The 16,318-nt window shown below is 40.8% G+C and overlaps 1 protein-coding gene across 10 annotated transcripts in view; it reads right to left on the bottom strand.

The window, feature by feature from the left end:
• Nucleotides 1-7,168: 7,168 nt before the first annotated feature.
• The window catches only part of ATG13 (autophagy related 13), a 36,613-nt gene continuing 27,463 nt past the window's right edge, over nucleotides 7,169-16,318 (bottom strand). For 5 of the 10 annotated variants that reach the window (XM_088461509.1, XM_088461504.1, XM_088461508.1 and 2 more), the window contains 6 exons: nucleotides 15,570-15,697; nucleotides 15,361-15,481; nucleotides 15,200-15,277; nucleotides 10,200-10,307; nucleotides 8,987-9,145; nucleotides 7,169-7,505 (listed from right to left, as the gene is read on the bottom strand). In XM_088461509.1, coding sequence (XP_088317635.1) covers nucleotides 7,428-7,505; nucleotides 8,987-9,145; nucleotides 10,200-10,307; nucleotides 15,200-15,277; nucleotides 15,361-15,481; nucleotides 15,570-15,697 — 672 coding nt within the window. In that variant the 3' untranslated portion in view covers nucleotides 7,169-7,427. The remainder of the gene's footprint in view (nucleotides 7,506-8,986; nucleotides 9,146-10,199; nucleotides 10,308-15,199; nucleotides 15,278-15,360; nucleotides 15,482-15,569; nucleotides 15,698-16,318) is intronic. The other 5 variants (XM_088461505.1, XM_088461511.1, XM_088461510.1 and 2 more) reach the window with 2 other exon arrangements.

A 16,318-nucleotide genomic window follows, 5' to 3' on the forward strand; every position in this document is an offset into this window, starting at 1 on the left:
GTCCTTGGACAAGAGCAGAGCTAATTTCCATCATAAACGATTTCCCCGATCCCAAAAAGGAATTAGCCAAATGTCAAAGATTTTTGAGAAATTTGGGTAGTTCTCATGAGCCCACCAATAAAGATTGGTGGGTGGTGTTAAGGGTCTGTCTACCAGGCAATATCGACGTGACAAAATTTATCACGGATTGTGTATTGGATGGTGATGTTCCTTTAACAGACCAAGTAAACCAAGGTAACATTACCCGTATTATAACTAAATTGGGCATATATTTTCCAGTAGTAGTTAACTGGAACAAAATTTTCACCAAAAACAAAAGGAGAGTGAATCTGCAGAAGATTATTGCGACCGGGCTCTGCAGGCTATCACCCAGTACACTGGGTTAGAGGATATTAAAGATAGCATTCACCACAGGGGAATGATTGTCACCATACTCATGGATGGCCTTAAAGAGAACCTAAAAAGGCGGGTTCAGACCTCACAGCCTGGCTGGAGGGGAGTCAAATAGATACACTCATAGAATCCGCCACATGATAAAAACATCTCAAAGAAGAGACACAGAGCGAGAAACTAATGGCTGTCAGTATTCAAGCTCTGGAAGGAATGACGGTAACATCACAGCCAGCAGACACACCTGCACCCACACCTGAACAGTTATACGCCCTCACTAATCCTACACCACAGCAAACACAGCCTTATCCCACTTATCCTACACAACCACAAGTCCCATACTACCCACAAGCTCCATACCTCCCACAATATCCTTTTCATCAATATCCTTACCCATACCCACCACCTTTCTCTCCTGCTCAACCCACACAACAATCCTTCCCATGGAGTGTTTTAATTGCAACCAGCCAGGACACATAAGTAAGAGCTGCACGGCAAAGAGGGTAGGACCCCAAAACCAGGGAGTACCTGGATATCCCCATAAGGGATATGCACAGGGACCAGCAAATGTCCAGCAGGCACCAGCTCCAATTGTGGCCGTTAATGCTTTATTGGAGAGTGGGAGCCAACGCTAGGAGTCGGGTCATACTTGTGGTCTGCAGATAGACAGGTTGACGGGAAGTACTAGGGAAAAACTGGTAATGGTAATTGATGTAACTGATACCCAATCTCTGTTCTGCTTTCTTCCCTGTGCCCTAACACCCTGTCAGTATTTTTCTTTCCCCACCTAGGGGGAGGTGTACACTACACATGGACACGAGTGCCCCATGGGTTCATAGAAAACCCCAGTATCTTCTCCCAGGCCTTATATGACTGTGTACAATCTTTTCAACCTGCCAATGGATCTGTTCTAATGTAAAATGTGGCCGATTTATTGTTGTATTTAGGTCATGTTTAAATGATATTAAACGGTTGTGCTTTATCTCTCACACACAGGACACAGGGTCGCTAAGGACAAACGGCAGCCATGCCAGGCTAAGGTCAAATACTCGGAATACTGTCCAACCCAGGGGCCCAGGCAATATTTAGAGCAGTAGATATTGATAACAGAATTTAAATAGCAGGAATTTGTGTACAAATACAGTATCCGTAGAATAATTGAATATAGGAGGGATACTCATTTCACAAGTAATGTCTTCTATAACCAGTGTAAGGTGATGGGTATTAATATCAAGATCATCCCAGACCATCTGTCTACCTGTCCCCCTTTGAGATACTGTTGAACAGGCAGCCTCATGTGAAAATATGATAATGAGGTTACTGTGCAGTGTCTCACGAAGATGATTAAGAACAACTGAAATTGAAAATGTTATTAACTAACATGACTGAAGCAAACTCTCATGATGTTAAACCTGGAGAATCCGTTATGATCCAATAATTTCTTATGTTCAGGTTGCCTGACTGATCGGTGGAAAGGTCCATATCTGACGTTGTTGACAAAGTACCACATCCTCAAAGGGTGGCCGGGGAAGATATGTGGGTCCATTCCACTCACTATAGGGAGGTTAACCAACCGGTGGAGATACAAGGCGTAGACGAGGCCGATAACGTGGACCTGTCGATCGCGAGCTTATGCCGGGAGGATTAAAAAGGTGACAGTGAGAAACCTGAGCTAAAAGAAAACTGTAGATCAGTGTCGCAGCAAGGGATTGTTCTGCTGTGTTCATTTTTGTATTCTTCTTCCAGAGTTCCCGTCATCTTGGTTTGTTTGGTGATACCCAGTTTCTGTGATGGAGGATAGAGGAGATGGGAGCTGATCGCAGAGCTGATGGAGTGGAGTCAGGAGGAGGAGTGCTATGCCAAATCAGGGGAGTGTCTGACCAATCTTAGTACCGTAATGTTGTGTTATTTGGGAAGACTACTTCCAGAAATTATGACCCTTACACATGGTGAAATGCTTGGTATTCATAAAAACATACCATCACCATATCTTCACACACAGTATGAACACAGAGACCAAAGAAATATGATACCTGGTGACGTGCATAAAGCCACTCAGTTAATTAGTGAGACAACTGGCTTTCAAGTTTTAGTCGCATTGGATCCCACCAGGATCGCTCGGGCTCCGCTAACTTTTAGAAATATCCAAGATCTTGCTAAATTGATAGATAATATCACCGAGATGTATGATGACACCTTCAGGTATACAGGTAGGGAATTGCAAGCGTACAAGAAAGAACTGGTGCAACACAGACTAGTTTTAAATCATTTAACAGCTGTCACTCAAGGGTATTGCGTAACTTTGGCCACCCAGTTTGGAGTAAAGTGCTGCACATATATTACTAATAACACCAGTGACCCCAAGGAGGTGATAGACCGGAAGACGGATGAAATTCTGCAGCTAAAATGGGAATGTCGGAAGAACCATAACGCTTCAGTGGCTGAAGTAGAGGAAAAGGTAGAGGAATGGGTGTCATGGTTGAACCCCGTGAAGTGGTTCTCAGGTCTAGGAGTGGATCCAGGAAATGATCGCAAGCATAGGTAAACTCCTGATCCTTATATTGGCTGTCATCATAGTAATTGGCATATGTATCAAGTGTGTTTCTAATGTGTTGAAGTGTGGAAAATGTAAAAATAAGGTAAATCGGAAGAGCAAAATTATGATGGCGGTTAGTAGTACCCATATGAATACGGAGGTAAATGTAGAACTGCATTACAACCCTGAACTAGAAATACCATCATATAATGTATAATGTCGATGTGCATAAAAAGTATTATCAAAATGTTATTTTAAAAACACCTCAAATAATGTAAGTCCCTAATTCCCCATCAAAACTTCCTTTATAGGACTGGTGCATCCCCACATCTTTCGCATGATCTCCCAAGGTCTGCGGTGTGCGTATAATGGTAGTTTTATGTCCCCTCCTAGAGACACATTATTGATGGATTAAGAACCACCTTATGCCATCCCATAATAACATTAAATAATATATGTATGTATGCCTAACATTAATTTTAACATCAGGATGTGATAAGCATGTTGTTCGCTATCAAAGGGTGGACTGTCGAAGCTGGATCAGTGGCTGAGACGGAATCAGCGTAAAAATTAGCGTGCGCAACGCCATCTTGGGAATGGCATCTAGACTCCATTTTTGAAACAAGAATCTGCAAGACGCCATTTTGCGACCAGCGCCATTTTAAGTTACAACTCACGAGCTAAGTACAGATGGCAATGTTTTTGATAATCTTTTTAGAAACCATGACAGGCCCATTCTGGGGACAACCTTGCATAGAGAAATACCAAAACAACTACAAAAACAGCCTCCTGAGAAAAGTAAATAGAATAGACAATACTGTGAGTGTTTTACATACAAATTGGGAATCCCTGTATATAGACAAGTATAGTTGTGGCAATTGTAATATAACCCAGACATTGATCTACACAATTGAATTTGTCTGAATCCTAAACAGGTTTTAGTCTCACTCCCAGACAGAATGGCCCCAGCTTCACAGCTGGGGTCTCCACCTTGTTTGAGAAGTGAACCTCATGGCCCATAACACATTTGCATTGCAGTTTGAAACTGTTAGTAAGGAATGAGATATGTGTGTGTGTGTGTGTATGTATATATGTATGTATATATATATATATATATATATATATAAGGTTCCATAGCTATAAAGTAAAAGATCCAAGTTTTATTCATTTATTACAAATTCTGTGAAATAAAGACTGTTTTGGTATCTAAAGTTTAATACTTGATTAGTAAGCCGTGTTTGATATTATACTGATCCGCACTTTATCCACAGCTTTCCGGTACCAGCGGTGTGAAGATCGGAACATGCGTTCGCAACTTATGGACCATAAAGACAAAGAACCAAAATGTACTTTGTAAAACCAACAGTCTAGATTTGCATGAGGTGGGAAAACGAAGGCAACCAGCTCTTGGAGGCTGGACTGTGGCCATTTGAATCAACCTGTTAAATGCCCTGTAACAAATGCACCCGCACTGGGAACCTATGGGATCAGCAACAAACTTCTCTATTGTGTTGTCTATTTCTTGGGGGGTATAAATATGTGTGCTCTGACCCTGGGTTTCTAGTCTTCTTGCTGATTGCTGATTCACGGAGGTTTCTTGCTGATGCCGGTATCTGGTCCAGAGCGCGTATGTATGACTGTATCTTGGGTCTGTATAATTCTTTGTGCCAAATTGTACTTAGATCACAGCGTGTAACTGACTGTACTTTACTTGAATAATACTTTGTGCTTTGGAACACATGTTCAAGGTCTAAAGTCTTTATTTTACTGTATGACTGCGTACGCAAATAGAGTCAATTTTAGAGGTTTATAGGCAGGGTTTCGAAGGTATAGGTAGGTGCGTATAGAGGTTGAAATTCAATATCCTTAACTTGCAGCACTGAAAAAATAGCTTATTCGTGTAGATCAGTGTTATTCTATTACATAATATCTAATTTTACTATATAATTACACAAGTGAGGAATGTTTAAACGCCTGTAAATTATATCTGCATGAGCAGTGAATTCTGATGCGTTCTGTGTCATCATTATGAAAACTTGCATAATGTATGAAGTCATTCAGTTCATACTCTGAATTATTATGGATAGCAGAAGTCATATTACATTTCTGTGACCCGTATAAAAGAACACGGACTACAGCCTGGTGCTTCCTCTGTATGTGAAAAGAACTGTTCTTGGAACCTATAAAATGTATTTAATTTCCAGCATGGAGTACATTATTCCATATAGAAAGTATATTCAGTGATAAGACTGCACACTAAGTAGTTATGGATCCACACAACAATAAGGAAGCTGTAAACTCCAACATTTATTGCACAGCTGTGTTATAAAGTAAATATCATCTACTCAATGCAAAGAGCAGAAGGTTCTCCCAGATTGTAAGAGATAATGGGGGAGATGCATCAACCCAGCTAAAGAGTGGTTGTCCACAACACCCAATCAGCTACTACCTATTCATTTTCAAAAATGTACTTGATAAATACTAATGAGAAGCTGTTTGGTTGCTATGGGAAACTTCTCCACTCTAGAAGGTTTGATAAATTCCACCACTGTCCTAATGAGATCTGATACCGATGAAAATAGAAGTTGATGTAACTTTACTCTCAAGTATGAATCCACCAATCCAGAGTTGGCAAAGCTGTCACTCCCACTCTGCCTGCTCAGCTTAGGAATCACTTCCCCCCCCCCGAACATGGGAATCTGCTGCAGGGGAGTCACCGAAAGCATGGTGGACTACTGGAGAAAAGCGCTATATAAATAAATTCTAAATCATATAACATAAATTTTATTCTTTCCAAATATAAATGCTGTGGAGTGTATTAGCCCTATATGATTAAATGTCATTATTATGATTGATGATGATAATATTGTACTTACTGGAAGTTATGAATGAACATTAACCCTTTTGGGATCTGAGTGGCCCTTTGTCAGATGCACCAATTTAATAAACCAGCTCCTATTTCCCTTACACTGGTGATATATACACTCCCTTTCTATGTATATGGATTTGATTGATTCTTATGTTAAACGCACAGTGCTGTAACCATATAAGCAGGCATTTATGTCCCTGTAGAGCTACAAACATTAAACATTGTGCTGTAACTGCCCCGAGTGAGCCACAATATACAGAATAAACGGCACAGGTCTTGGAAATACATAAATTTATTTTATAATACATATCTGAATGACATCTCTTTCATAAGAGCAGTGCCATGGATTTCCTCCCGTTGGTTGCAATCGGCGAATTAGGGAGGGAGGGTAGCAGCATTAGACCCTTCCATTACCTACTAACACTATACAACAAGATGAGTGTGACTTAGCCCGTTGTAGCCTAACTCCTGCAGACATCTCTACCCTACAGTGTACCGAAGAGAGCCATCTAATATCTACAGTGATGGACACATTAAGGGAGCAGTTCTACTGCTGCTGACATATTGAACTGCTCTGCAGTGTCCGAACCCTTAACTCTTAGTGTTATAGAAACAATGTATTACATACATTGAAAGACCATAGTCTACGTTTATGGAGTAGTAGATATCAGGATGAGAAGCAGTGTGAGGAGACACTGAGGGGGTCTATTTACTAAGCAGTGTTAGGAGACAGAGTGAAAAGTGATAAGGTACCATCCAATCAGCTCCCAACTGTCATTTTTCAAACACAGCCTGTGAGATGACAGTTAGGAGCTGATTGGCTGGTACCTTATCACTTTTCACTCTCTCCTAACGCTGCTTAGTAAATAGACCCCTATAAGTTGGTGCTTGTGCGATGCAGTCAGCAGAATCCTGTCCCAAAGCTGTAGTAGCAGTAGTTACACTGTCTCGCCTCTAGGGTGCAGCAGACTCTAAGAGCAATAGAATTAACCTGAAGGAGCTGTTTGCAGGCAGCATGACAAATACATAAATGTCTGCGGCTGTATTATGTCAGCAATGGAGGGTATTGTGAACAATATGAGAGACCGTTCTTACTGGCACGCCAGAGATGGAAATTTATGAGGAGGGCTGGATTAACCATACAATGGTACTGCTGATGTTATATAATCTCTGAGTCCCACGTGGGGACTATGTAAGGTGCTATGCAGGCTGCCCCTTGTCGTATTTACAGCAAAGGACTGCCGTGATACCGGAGCTGTTCCATTAATGGTGTATTATTACTTACAGCCCTCCTCCTGACCTTTCTCCTGGTCTTATCATTCAGCTGTGCAGTTCCTGCTTATGTACAGTTCAGCCCCTGTAGCCTCAGGAAGGGGCAAGCTTGCAGTCTCAGCAAATGTTTAATTAGGGAACTTGGAGCCTGGTAGTTGAAGGAGAACACTCGTCATTACCGCATCCTGTAACTGTAGCAGCTGAGCTAGAAGACTGTCTTAGTAAAGGGCATTAAAGGCTCCTTCAAAAGTATAATTACAGGTCGGGTGGAGGTGGGGGGCATAGGCCTGAGTGTGAGAGCAGGGTTGGGCAAACGGAGGCACCAAACTGTACAAAGAATAGTCCCCGGGATCCTTCATCTTACTGCAGTGATTCAACAAAGGCATCAAACTCCTCCATGTTTTTTTCATGCATGGCCAACTTCTCCGGCAAAGAATCCTGCGGAGAGAAGCAGCGAGTGATTAATGGTGACACAGGGGCTTGTGTCGAGCTGGACGGAACCGCAATCCCAAAGCGACTGAGACAGATTTAGTGCTCGCGACCTGCTGTGCTGGGAGGGATGAAATGGAAGTTTGAGGGGTGTGTAAGTGCTTCAGAGACGGACGCAGTGCAGATATTTACGCTGATTGTTAGCCATTGCGCATTTGTGAAAGCCGCACTGAGCATGAACTTATTTGCGAATACGTTCTTACAGAGGATTCACTCAGTGACAGGTAGTCCCTGTTTGTGGGAGGTGACAGGGGGTGTGGTTAGAGGAACACAGGGGTGTCGGACCATTTAAACACTGTTTTCAGGACGTGCATAAATTAGCCGCTGCGTCTTTGCTGGCAGCAGGAGAGCCCTCTGTGTCTAGAGACCTTAGACTTACTCAGAAGGCTGATGGCCGCCTGATCTGCATTCGATGTTTCCAGTGTTGTATATGAGCGGCGGATGGGAGATGCATTCAGGGGGCGTCTCTAAGCTCTGGAGGGCGAGTGAGTCATTAGCATATATTTGTAATCGTCACCCGTGATAAATCACAGCTGCGATGGCATTTGCATCCATCTCTAAAGCAGGTCCAGAAGTACAGTAAGAGTGTGTTGGCGTTAAAATGCGTTCTACGAAGACCACAAGGAAGACGCAGATGTGTCTGTCTGTAGGCTGATCACTGGCGCAAAATGCAAACGGAACCTGCAAACTTAGCAAATTGCACTAGGGGGCGTACTTTGCGCTTTAGACGCATGTAATCGGTGGATTGGTGAGTACTGCGCATGCATTACAGTGCGCAAACTAGCCACTGCGCTCGGGACTGCGATCGCAGTGACTACGCAGACCCATGGCAGAGTGATTGACAGGAAGTGCCGTTCGGGGGGGGGAGGGTGACTTCCCTAACTGTCCAATGTTACCGAATGTTTCTCTATGTTGTTAAAGTATACGGATGTTAGTAAGGGGAAGTGGGCGTCCTTATGTCAGTGCATACATTTAAATATAACCGCTGATATTAGCAGCGCAGTTGCGTGCATATTAGCAGAATAGCGATCCGTAGTGAATCAGGCCCGCAATTCCTTCTACATCTACTCAAGTGTCACACATTGGATGGGAAATGGTAACATTGTGGGACATGGGTCCGTCATTAACCAACACCAGATTTTAATAAAATGAACCTGAACAGACCGAATGATAAATCTAGTAAAGATATTGTGTCCATGTCATATCTGAGACTCTTATTACTGGTCACATATCTAATATACCGGTATAATGGGCTGTACATGACGTGGTGCAAAAGGTTCATAAAACCAGGGCAATGTGTGCGCTGTAACCCACAGCAATCACTACTCTGTCATTGTCCTTTTACTATAGAACCTTAACGCTGACAATGACTAGTTGCTATGGGTTACAGGACACGAGTACAATGCCCCATGTAGTTAATAAGTCCTCACCAGGTCTTCCGCCATTGACTGCACAGCGATGTCTATGGAAAGGCTGCTTAGCTGAGGTGGGTTCTGAAACTCCCGGTAGAAAGTCCCCACATCCATGGGAAGGTCATCTTTAGAGAAGGCCGGTCGCTGGAAGACAATTACATCAGCGTCTACTCTGGGCTAAAGGAGAATCATTATAAACACATCAGGGGCCAAGTTAACGAGAGTGGTGTTACATCAGAAACGTGTGTACTACTAACCTACTCACAAATGCCTACAGCCCAATTTCCTCCAGAGTTACCTACAGTGTTAGGAAAGATCACTTATTGATCAGTATATTCATATAATTATAGTACATCTGTTTTATTTGTTACTTGTAAAGGTGGCGTTATTACAAGACTCGTCTTAGGCAATTGTGAAGTTGTATAGAATCTGATAAGCCACCCTGTGCATTAATACTTAGTGATGGGACAGGCTGCCTGGCTGTATTGCAGTGAGGCGGCCCTGGCTGAGGAGGGCACAACAGGATTGGATGCGAGACGATCACATGATGCTCACATCCGATCCTGGGATGACCTGTACAGCCCTGCTCTATCCCTGCTCCTGTGTCTGGTGGCCACATTGTGATGAACACTGAAACATTTTTCCCATTCCCTTTAGTAATTAGCTGAATGTAGGCTATAACCAGGGGTGCCAAGAGGGGGGGGGGAGCGGGTACAAATTACCCGGGCCCGGGCTTGCTGGAGGGTCCGGTACCGCTCCCAACCCCCCCTTACATGACAGCAGCCCAGCACACGCTGCTGTGTGTTGGGCTGCACTGGGAGACGGCTCACAGCTGCTAAGAAGCAGCCACAGCAGTCTCCTATGCCTGTGGGGGGAGCGATCAAGCTGAATGCACCCCTCACTGGTTATGCGCTGGGCTTCGCGGGGCTGCAAAATGTGTTTTGTTTTTTCCCCCAAAGGGGGCGTGGCAATGCCTACCACGATTAGACCACGCCCCCTTTTAGCTGCGGCAGGCCTGGCTATAACCTTCCATTCCGATTCCTTTCGAGGTTCCGAATGCCCTGCATTCGGAACCTCAGTTCTCTTGCTAAGCCTGGGATGTGTGTGGAAAGAGTACAGTCCATCTGCTAGAAGGAGTATTCCCTATGTCCCCCCCACTGGCAGGTCCACTGTCCCTCACTCATCTCCTGTGTGCTTGGGTCTAGCAGTTGTCCTGAGTGTTACCACTTACAAAGTCCACCATCACAAAATCATCTTGGGGCACCTCGCTGCTAGAACAGGAACTCTGCAGGCTGCAGCCATCTGGTGAGACCTCTTCAGGGGTCTCAGGACAAACCACCTGGAACAAACACAGTGACTATAAACATTAGGTGCAAGATATACATCAATAAACTTAGCCAGTGACTAAGGCTGGGTACACACCTGAACGATATTGGCATGATTTGGCCAAAATCGGAACGACAAATTGGGCATATCGTGCAGTGTGAATACCCGATTTGCGCGCTGCCACGGTCTCATGCGATATCGTGTGATTGGCCGTGCTGCGCATGTGAGGCTGACCATATTAATGAAGGACGGAACAGTGATCGTTCAGTCGTTCATTAAATCTTTTAAGTGTGTATCGCTAATTATGCGACGTCCAGGGTGAAGGCAAATCGCCCTGAACATCGGCACGATTGCTGGTCGTTTAGGTGTGTACCCACCCTTACAAACATCATGAAGGTATGACTGGTCACATGATACAATGGTTTAAATTAAATACATAAAAAGTTCAGCTTAAAGGATACAATGCATTATACAGTATAATAATAAATGATATAATGCATTATACAGTATAATAATAAATGATATAATGCATTATACAGTATAATAATAAAGGATACAATGCATTATACAGTATAATAATAAAGGATACAATGCATTATACAGTATAATAATAGATACAATGCATTATACAGTATAATAATAAATGATATAATGCATTATACAGTATAATAATAAATGATATAATGCATTATACAGTATAATAATAAAGGATACAATGCATTATACAGTATAATAATAGATACAATGCATTATACAGTATAATAATAGATACAATGCATTATACAGTATAATAATAAATGATACAATGCATTATACAGTATAATAATAAATGATACAATGCATTATACAGTATAATAATAAAGGATACAATGCATTATACAGTATAATAATAAATGATATAATGCATTATACAGTATAATAATAAAGGATACAATGCATTATACAGTATAATAATAAATGATATAATGCATTATACAGTATAATAATAAATGATATAATGCATTATACAGTATAATAATAAAGGATACAATGCATTATACAGTATAATAATAAATGATATAATGCATTATACAGTATAATAATAAATGATATAATGCATTATACAGTATAATAATAAAGGATACAATGCATTATACAGTATAATAATAAATGATATAATGCATTATACAGTATAATAATAAAGGATACAATGCATTATACAGTATAATAATAAATGATATAATGCATTATACAGTATAATAATAAATGATATAATGCATTATACAGTATAATAATAAAGGATACAATGCATTATACAGTATAATAATAAATGATATAATGCATTATACAGTATAATAATAAATGATACAATGCATTATACAGTATAATAAAGGATACAATGCATTATACAGTATAATAATAAAGGATACAATGCATTATACAGTATAATAATAAATGATATAATGCATTATACAGTATAATAATAAAGGATACAATGCATTATACAGTATAATAATAAATGATATAATGCATTATACAGTATAATAATAAATGATATAATGCATTATACAGTATAATAATAAATGATATAATGCATTATACAGTATAATAATAAATGATATAATGCATTATACAGTATAATAAAGGATACAATGCATTATACAGTATAATAATAAAGGATACAATGCATTATACAGTATAATAATAAATGATATAATGCATTATACAGTATAATAAAGGATACAATGCATTATACAGTATAATAATAAATGATATAATGCATTATACAGTATAATAATAAATGATACAATGCATTATACAGTATAATAATAAATGATACAATGCATTATACAGTATAATAATAAATGATACAATGCATTATACAGTATAATAATAAATGATACAATGCATTATACAGTATAATAAAGGATACAATGCATTATACAGTATAATAATAGATACAATGCATTATACAGTATAATAATAGATACAATGCATTATACAGTATAATAAAGGATACAATGCATTATACAGTATAATAATAGATACAATGCATTATACAGTATAATAAAGGATACAATGCATTATACAGTATAATAAAGGATACAATGCATTATACAGTATAATAATAAATGATACAATGCATTATACAGTATAATAAAGGATACAATGCATTATACAGTATAATAATAAATGATACAATGCATTATACAGTATAATAAAGGATACAATGCATTATACAGTATAATAAAGGATACAATGCATTATACAGTATAATAGATACAATGCATTATACAGTATAATAATAGATACAATGCATTATACAGTATAATAAATGATACAATGCATTATACAGTATAATAATAAATGATACAATGCATTATACAGTATAATAATAAATGATACAATGCATTATGCAGTATAATAAAGGATACAATGCATTATGCAGTATAATAAAGGATACAATGCATTATACAGTATAATAAAGGATACAATGCATTATACAGTATAATAATAAATGATACAATGCATTATACAGTATAATAAAGGATACAATGCATTATACAGTATAATAAAGGATACAATGCATTATGCAGTATAATAAAGGATACAATGCATTATGCAGTATAATAAAGGATACAATGCATTATACCGTATAATAAATGATACAATGCATTATACAGTATAATAAAGGATACAATGCATTATACAATGGCGTTAGCCGCTGTAGCCTAAGGGCTACAACGTGCATAATTACGGAGGAATCCACCGTAGCCCTCCCTGGCTATGGTGGATGTGCATGTGTGGTCCACGGGACTGCGCATGCGTATCGCCCCTTGCTCTGGCCGGCAGCTCTACATAGGGGATTGGTATGAAATACTGCTGCACACCCTAACCCTTAGGGGTGCCTAACCATAACCTACCCCCCCTTCCCCGCAGCCTAAACCTAAGTCTCCCAGGGGGGTGCCTAACCTTAACCCCCCCTTCCCATAGCCTAACGCTAAGTCCCCCAAGGGAGCCCCTAACCTAATCCTCCCCCTGTCCGCGCCCGCCGCCCGGCTTACCTTCGATCGGTATGCCGGGCGTCGGTAAAATGACAAGCATCGGGATTTCGATGCCTATCATTAGACGCCTGCCAGGATTAGACAGTCGGGAAGCCGGCGGTCGGCATTTCGACAGTCGTGTTCCTGTAGTGACAGCTGCATATACAGTCAGGTCCATAAATATTGGGACATTGACAGAATTTTCTGATTTTGGCCTCTATTCACCACCACAATGGTTTTGAAATGAAACAAACAAGATGTGCTTTAACTGCAGACTTTCAGATTTAATTTGAGGGCAATTACATCCAAATCGGGTGAACGGTGTAGGAATTACAACGGTTTCTATATGTGCCTCCCACTTTTTAAGGGGCCAAAAGTAATGGGACTATCAACTCAGAAGCTATTTCATGGACAGGTGTGGGCTGTTCCCTCGTTATTTCATTTTCAATTAAGGAGGTAAAAGGTCTGGAGTTGATTCTAGGTGTGACATTTGCATTTGGAATCAGTTGATGTCGACTCTCAATATGAGATCCAAAGAGCTGGTCACTATCAGTGAAGCAAGCCATCATTAGGCTGAAAAATCAAAATAAACCCATCAGAGAGATAGCAAAAACATTAGGTGTGGCCAAATCAACTGTTTGGAACATTCTTAAAAAGAAAGAACGCACCGGAGAGCTCAGCAACACCAAAAGACCCGGAAGACCACGGAAAACAACTGTGGTGGATGACAGAAGAATTATTTCCCTGATGAAGAAAAACCCCTTCACAACAGTTGGCCAAATCAAGAACACTCTCCAGGAGGTAGATGTATATGTGTCAAAGTCAATAATCAAGAGAAAACGTCACAAGAGTGAATATAGAGGGTTCACCACAAGATGCAAATTATTGGTGAGCCACAAAAACAGGAAGACCAGATTAGAGTTTGCCAAACAACATCTAAAAAAGCCATTACAGTTCTGGAACAACATCCTATGGACAGATGAGACAAAGATCAACTTGTACCAGAGTGATGGGAAGAGAAGAGTACGGAGAAGGAAAGGAACTGCTCATGATCTAAAACATACCACCTCATCAGTGAAGCATGGTGGTGGTAGTGTCATGGCGTGGGCATGTATGGCTGCCAATGGAACTGGTTCCCTTGTATTTATTGATGATGTGACTGCTGACAAAAGCAGCATAATGAATTCTGAAGTGTTTCGGGCAATATTATATGCTCATATTCAGTCAAATGCTTCAGAACTCATTGGAAGGCGCTTCACAGTGCAGATGGACAATGACCCGAAGCATACTGCAAAAGCAACCAAAGAGTTTTTTAAGGCTAAAAAGTGGAATGTTATGCAATGGCCAAGTCAATCCCCTGACCTGAATCCGATTGAGCATGCATTTCACTTGACGAAGACAAAACTGAAGGGAAAATGCCCCAAGAACAAGCAGGAACTGAAGACATTTGAAGTAGAGGCCTGGAAGAGCATCACCAGGGATGAATCCCAGGGTCTGGTGATGTCTATGCGTTCCAGACTTCAGGCTGTAATTGCCTGCAAAGGATTTGCAACAAAGTATTAAAAAGTGAAAGTTAGATTTAGGATTGTTTAGTTTGTCCCATTACTTTTGGCCCCTTAAAAAGTGGGAGGCACATATAGAAACTGTTGTAATTCCTACACCGTTCACCTGATTTGGATGTAATTACCCTCAAATTAAATCTGAAAGTCTGCAGTTAAATCACCTTTTGTTTGTTTCATTTCAAAGCCATTGTGGTGGTGAATAGAGGCCAAAATATGAAAATTCTGTCAATGTCCCAATATTTATGCACCTGACTGTATATAGGAGTCTATTACATAACAGTTTAGTTTATGTCTAGCTGGAACCTGGGGAAAGATCATACCATGGGGTCAGCATCCTCCAGATCAGTAAGCTTGGGTACAAACACAGCAAAAGGTATGTCCGTGCTGGCATAGGTGACCTGTGAGCAGAAGGACGTTTAGTGTCGGTCAGAAATACCATAGTAATACACATGCACCAACCTCTCCACTCACTTTCACTGACCTGAGGGGAGGCTTTGTCCACGAAAGCCCCCACTTTGCGTGTGAACAGGACGTGTGGAGGCTTGTTAGGGGAGCTTCTCCCCCCAGCGGGGCTGGTGCCGGATGGGGTCTCTGCTTCCTCGCTGCAGAGAGGGAAGGCATCACTAAATACATACATAGTGTAATTACACCGACTCTGTGATGCCTATGGCATACACGGCCACGGCCTACCTGCTGGAGGTGGTGCCCGCTACGTTAGACGGTGAAGTCAGAAGAGTTCGGTCGCGATCTGCTTGAGTACCGTGTGCAGGCTGGGTATTGATATTGGGCAGCCCGCCCTCTTTCCCTGGCACCATCATCTACGAAAAGAACGCAGTATCAGCACTCTAGTCTACCCGATCAGCTAACGCCACAGTACCCATATACAGCATGCGGAGGGAAGTGTAATGAGTAACATGTAATGAGCATCACAGAAATGATTCCAGGATATACGGCAGATCTAGTCACAGACATTAGTATGAGGTCAAGGTTCACTAACCTAAAGTACAAATGTGCACATATAAATAAACTACAAATAGCACAATCACAAATATAAAGGAGCTTAACAAAATGGAAATTGTGGTCTCGGAGGAAGAGATTTTCCCCATGCAGAGCAGACTTCTTATCTGCAATCCTACTGAAGGACACTACAAACAGCCTGGTTTAGCCTTTATTGGCTGATTAATAGTTTTCACTCATCTGCACATCAAATATGTATACAATATCAAACACAGCATTTGAAGTTCTGACAAAGTATAAAAAGTTTACGTATATATATTTTTGAATGCTATTAGTAGCTCTTTATATAAGACGGCTTGCAGTTTAGATTCAGTGGCCCTTTAAACACAGCAGAGGCTACAATCAACATGCTTTATTCACACAAGGACTACAGATCCATACACGAGCATCGCTGGGGAGGTCTTACCAGGAGGACCCTGCAA

Source organism: Taudactylus pleione, unplaced genomic scaffold (assembly GCF_031769625.1).
Source record: "Taudactylus pleione unplaced genomic scaffold, aTauple2 ptg001060l, whole genome shotgun sequence".
Taxonomy (NCBI): domain Eukaryota; kingdom Metazoa; phylum Chordata; class Amphibia; order Anura; family Myobatrachidae; genus Taudactylus; species Taudactylus pleione.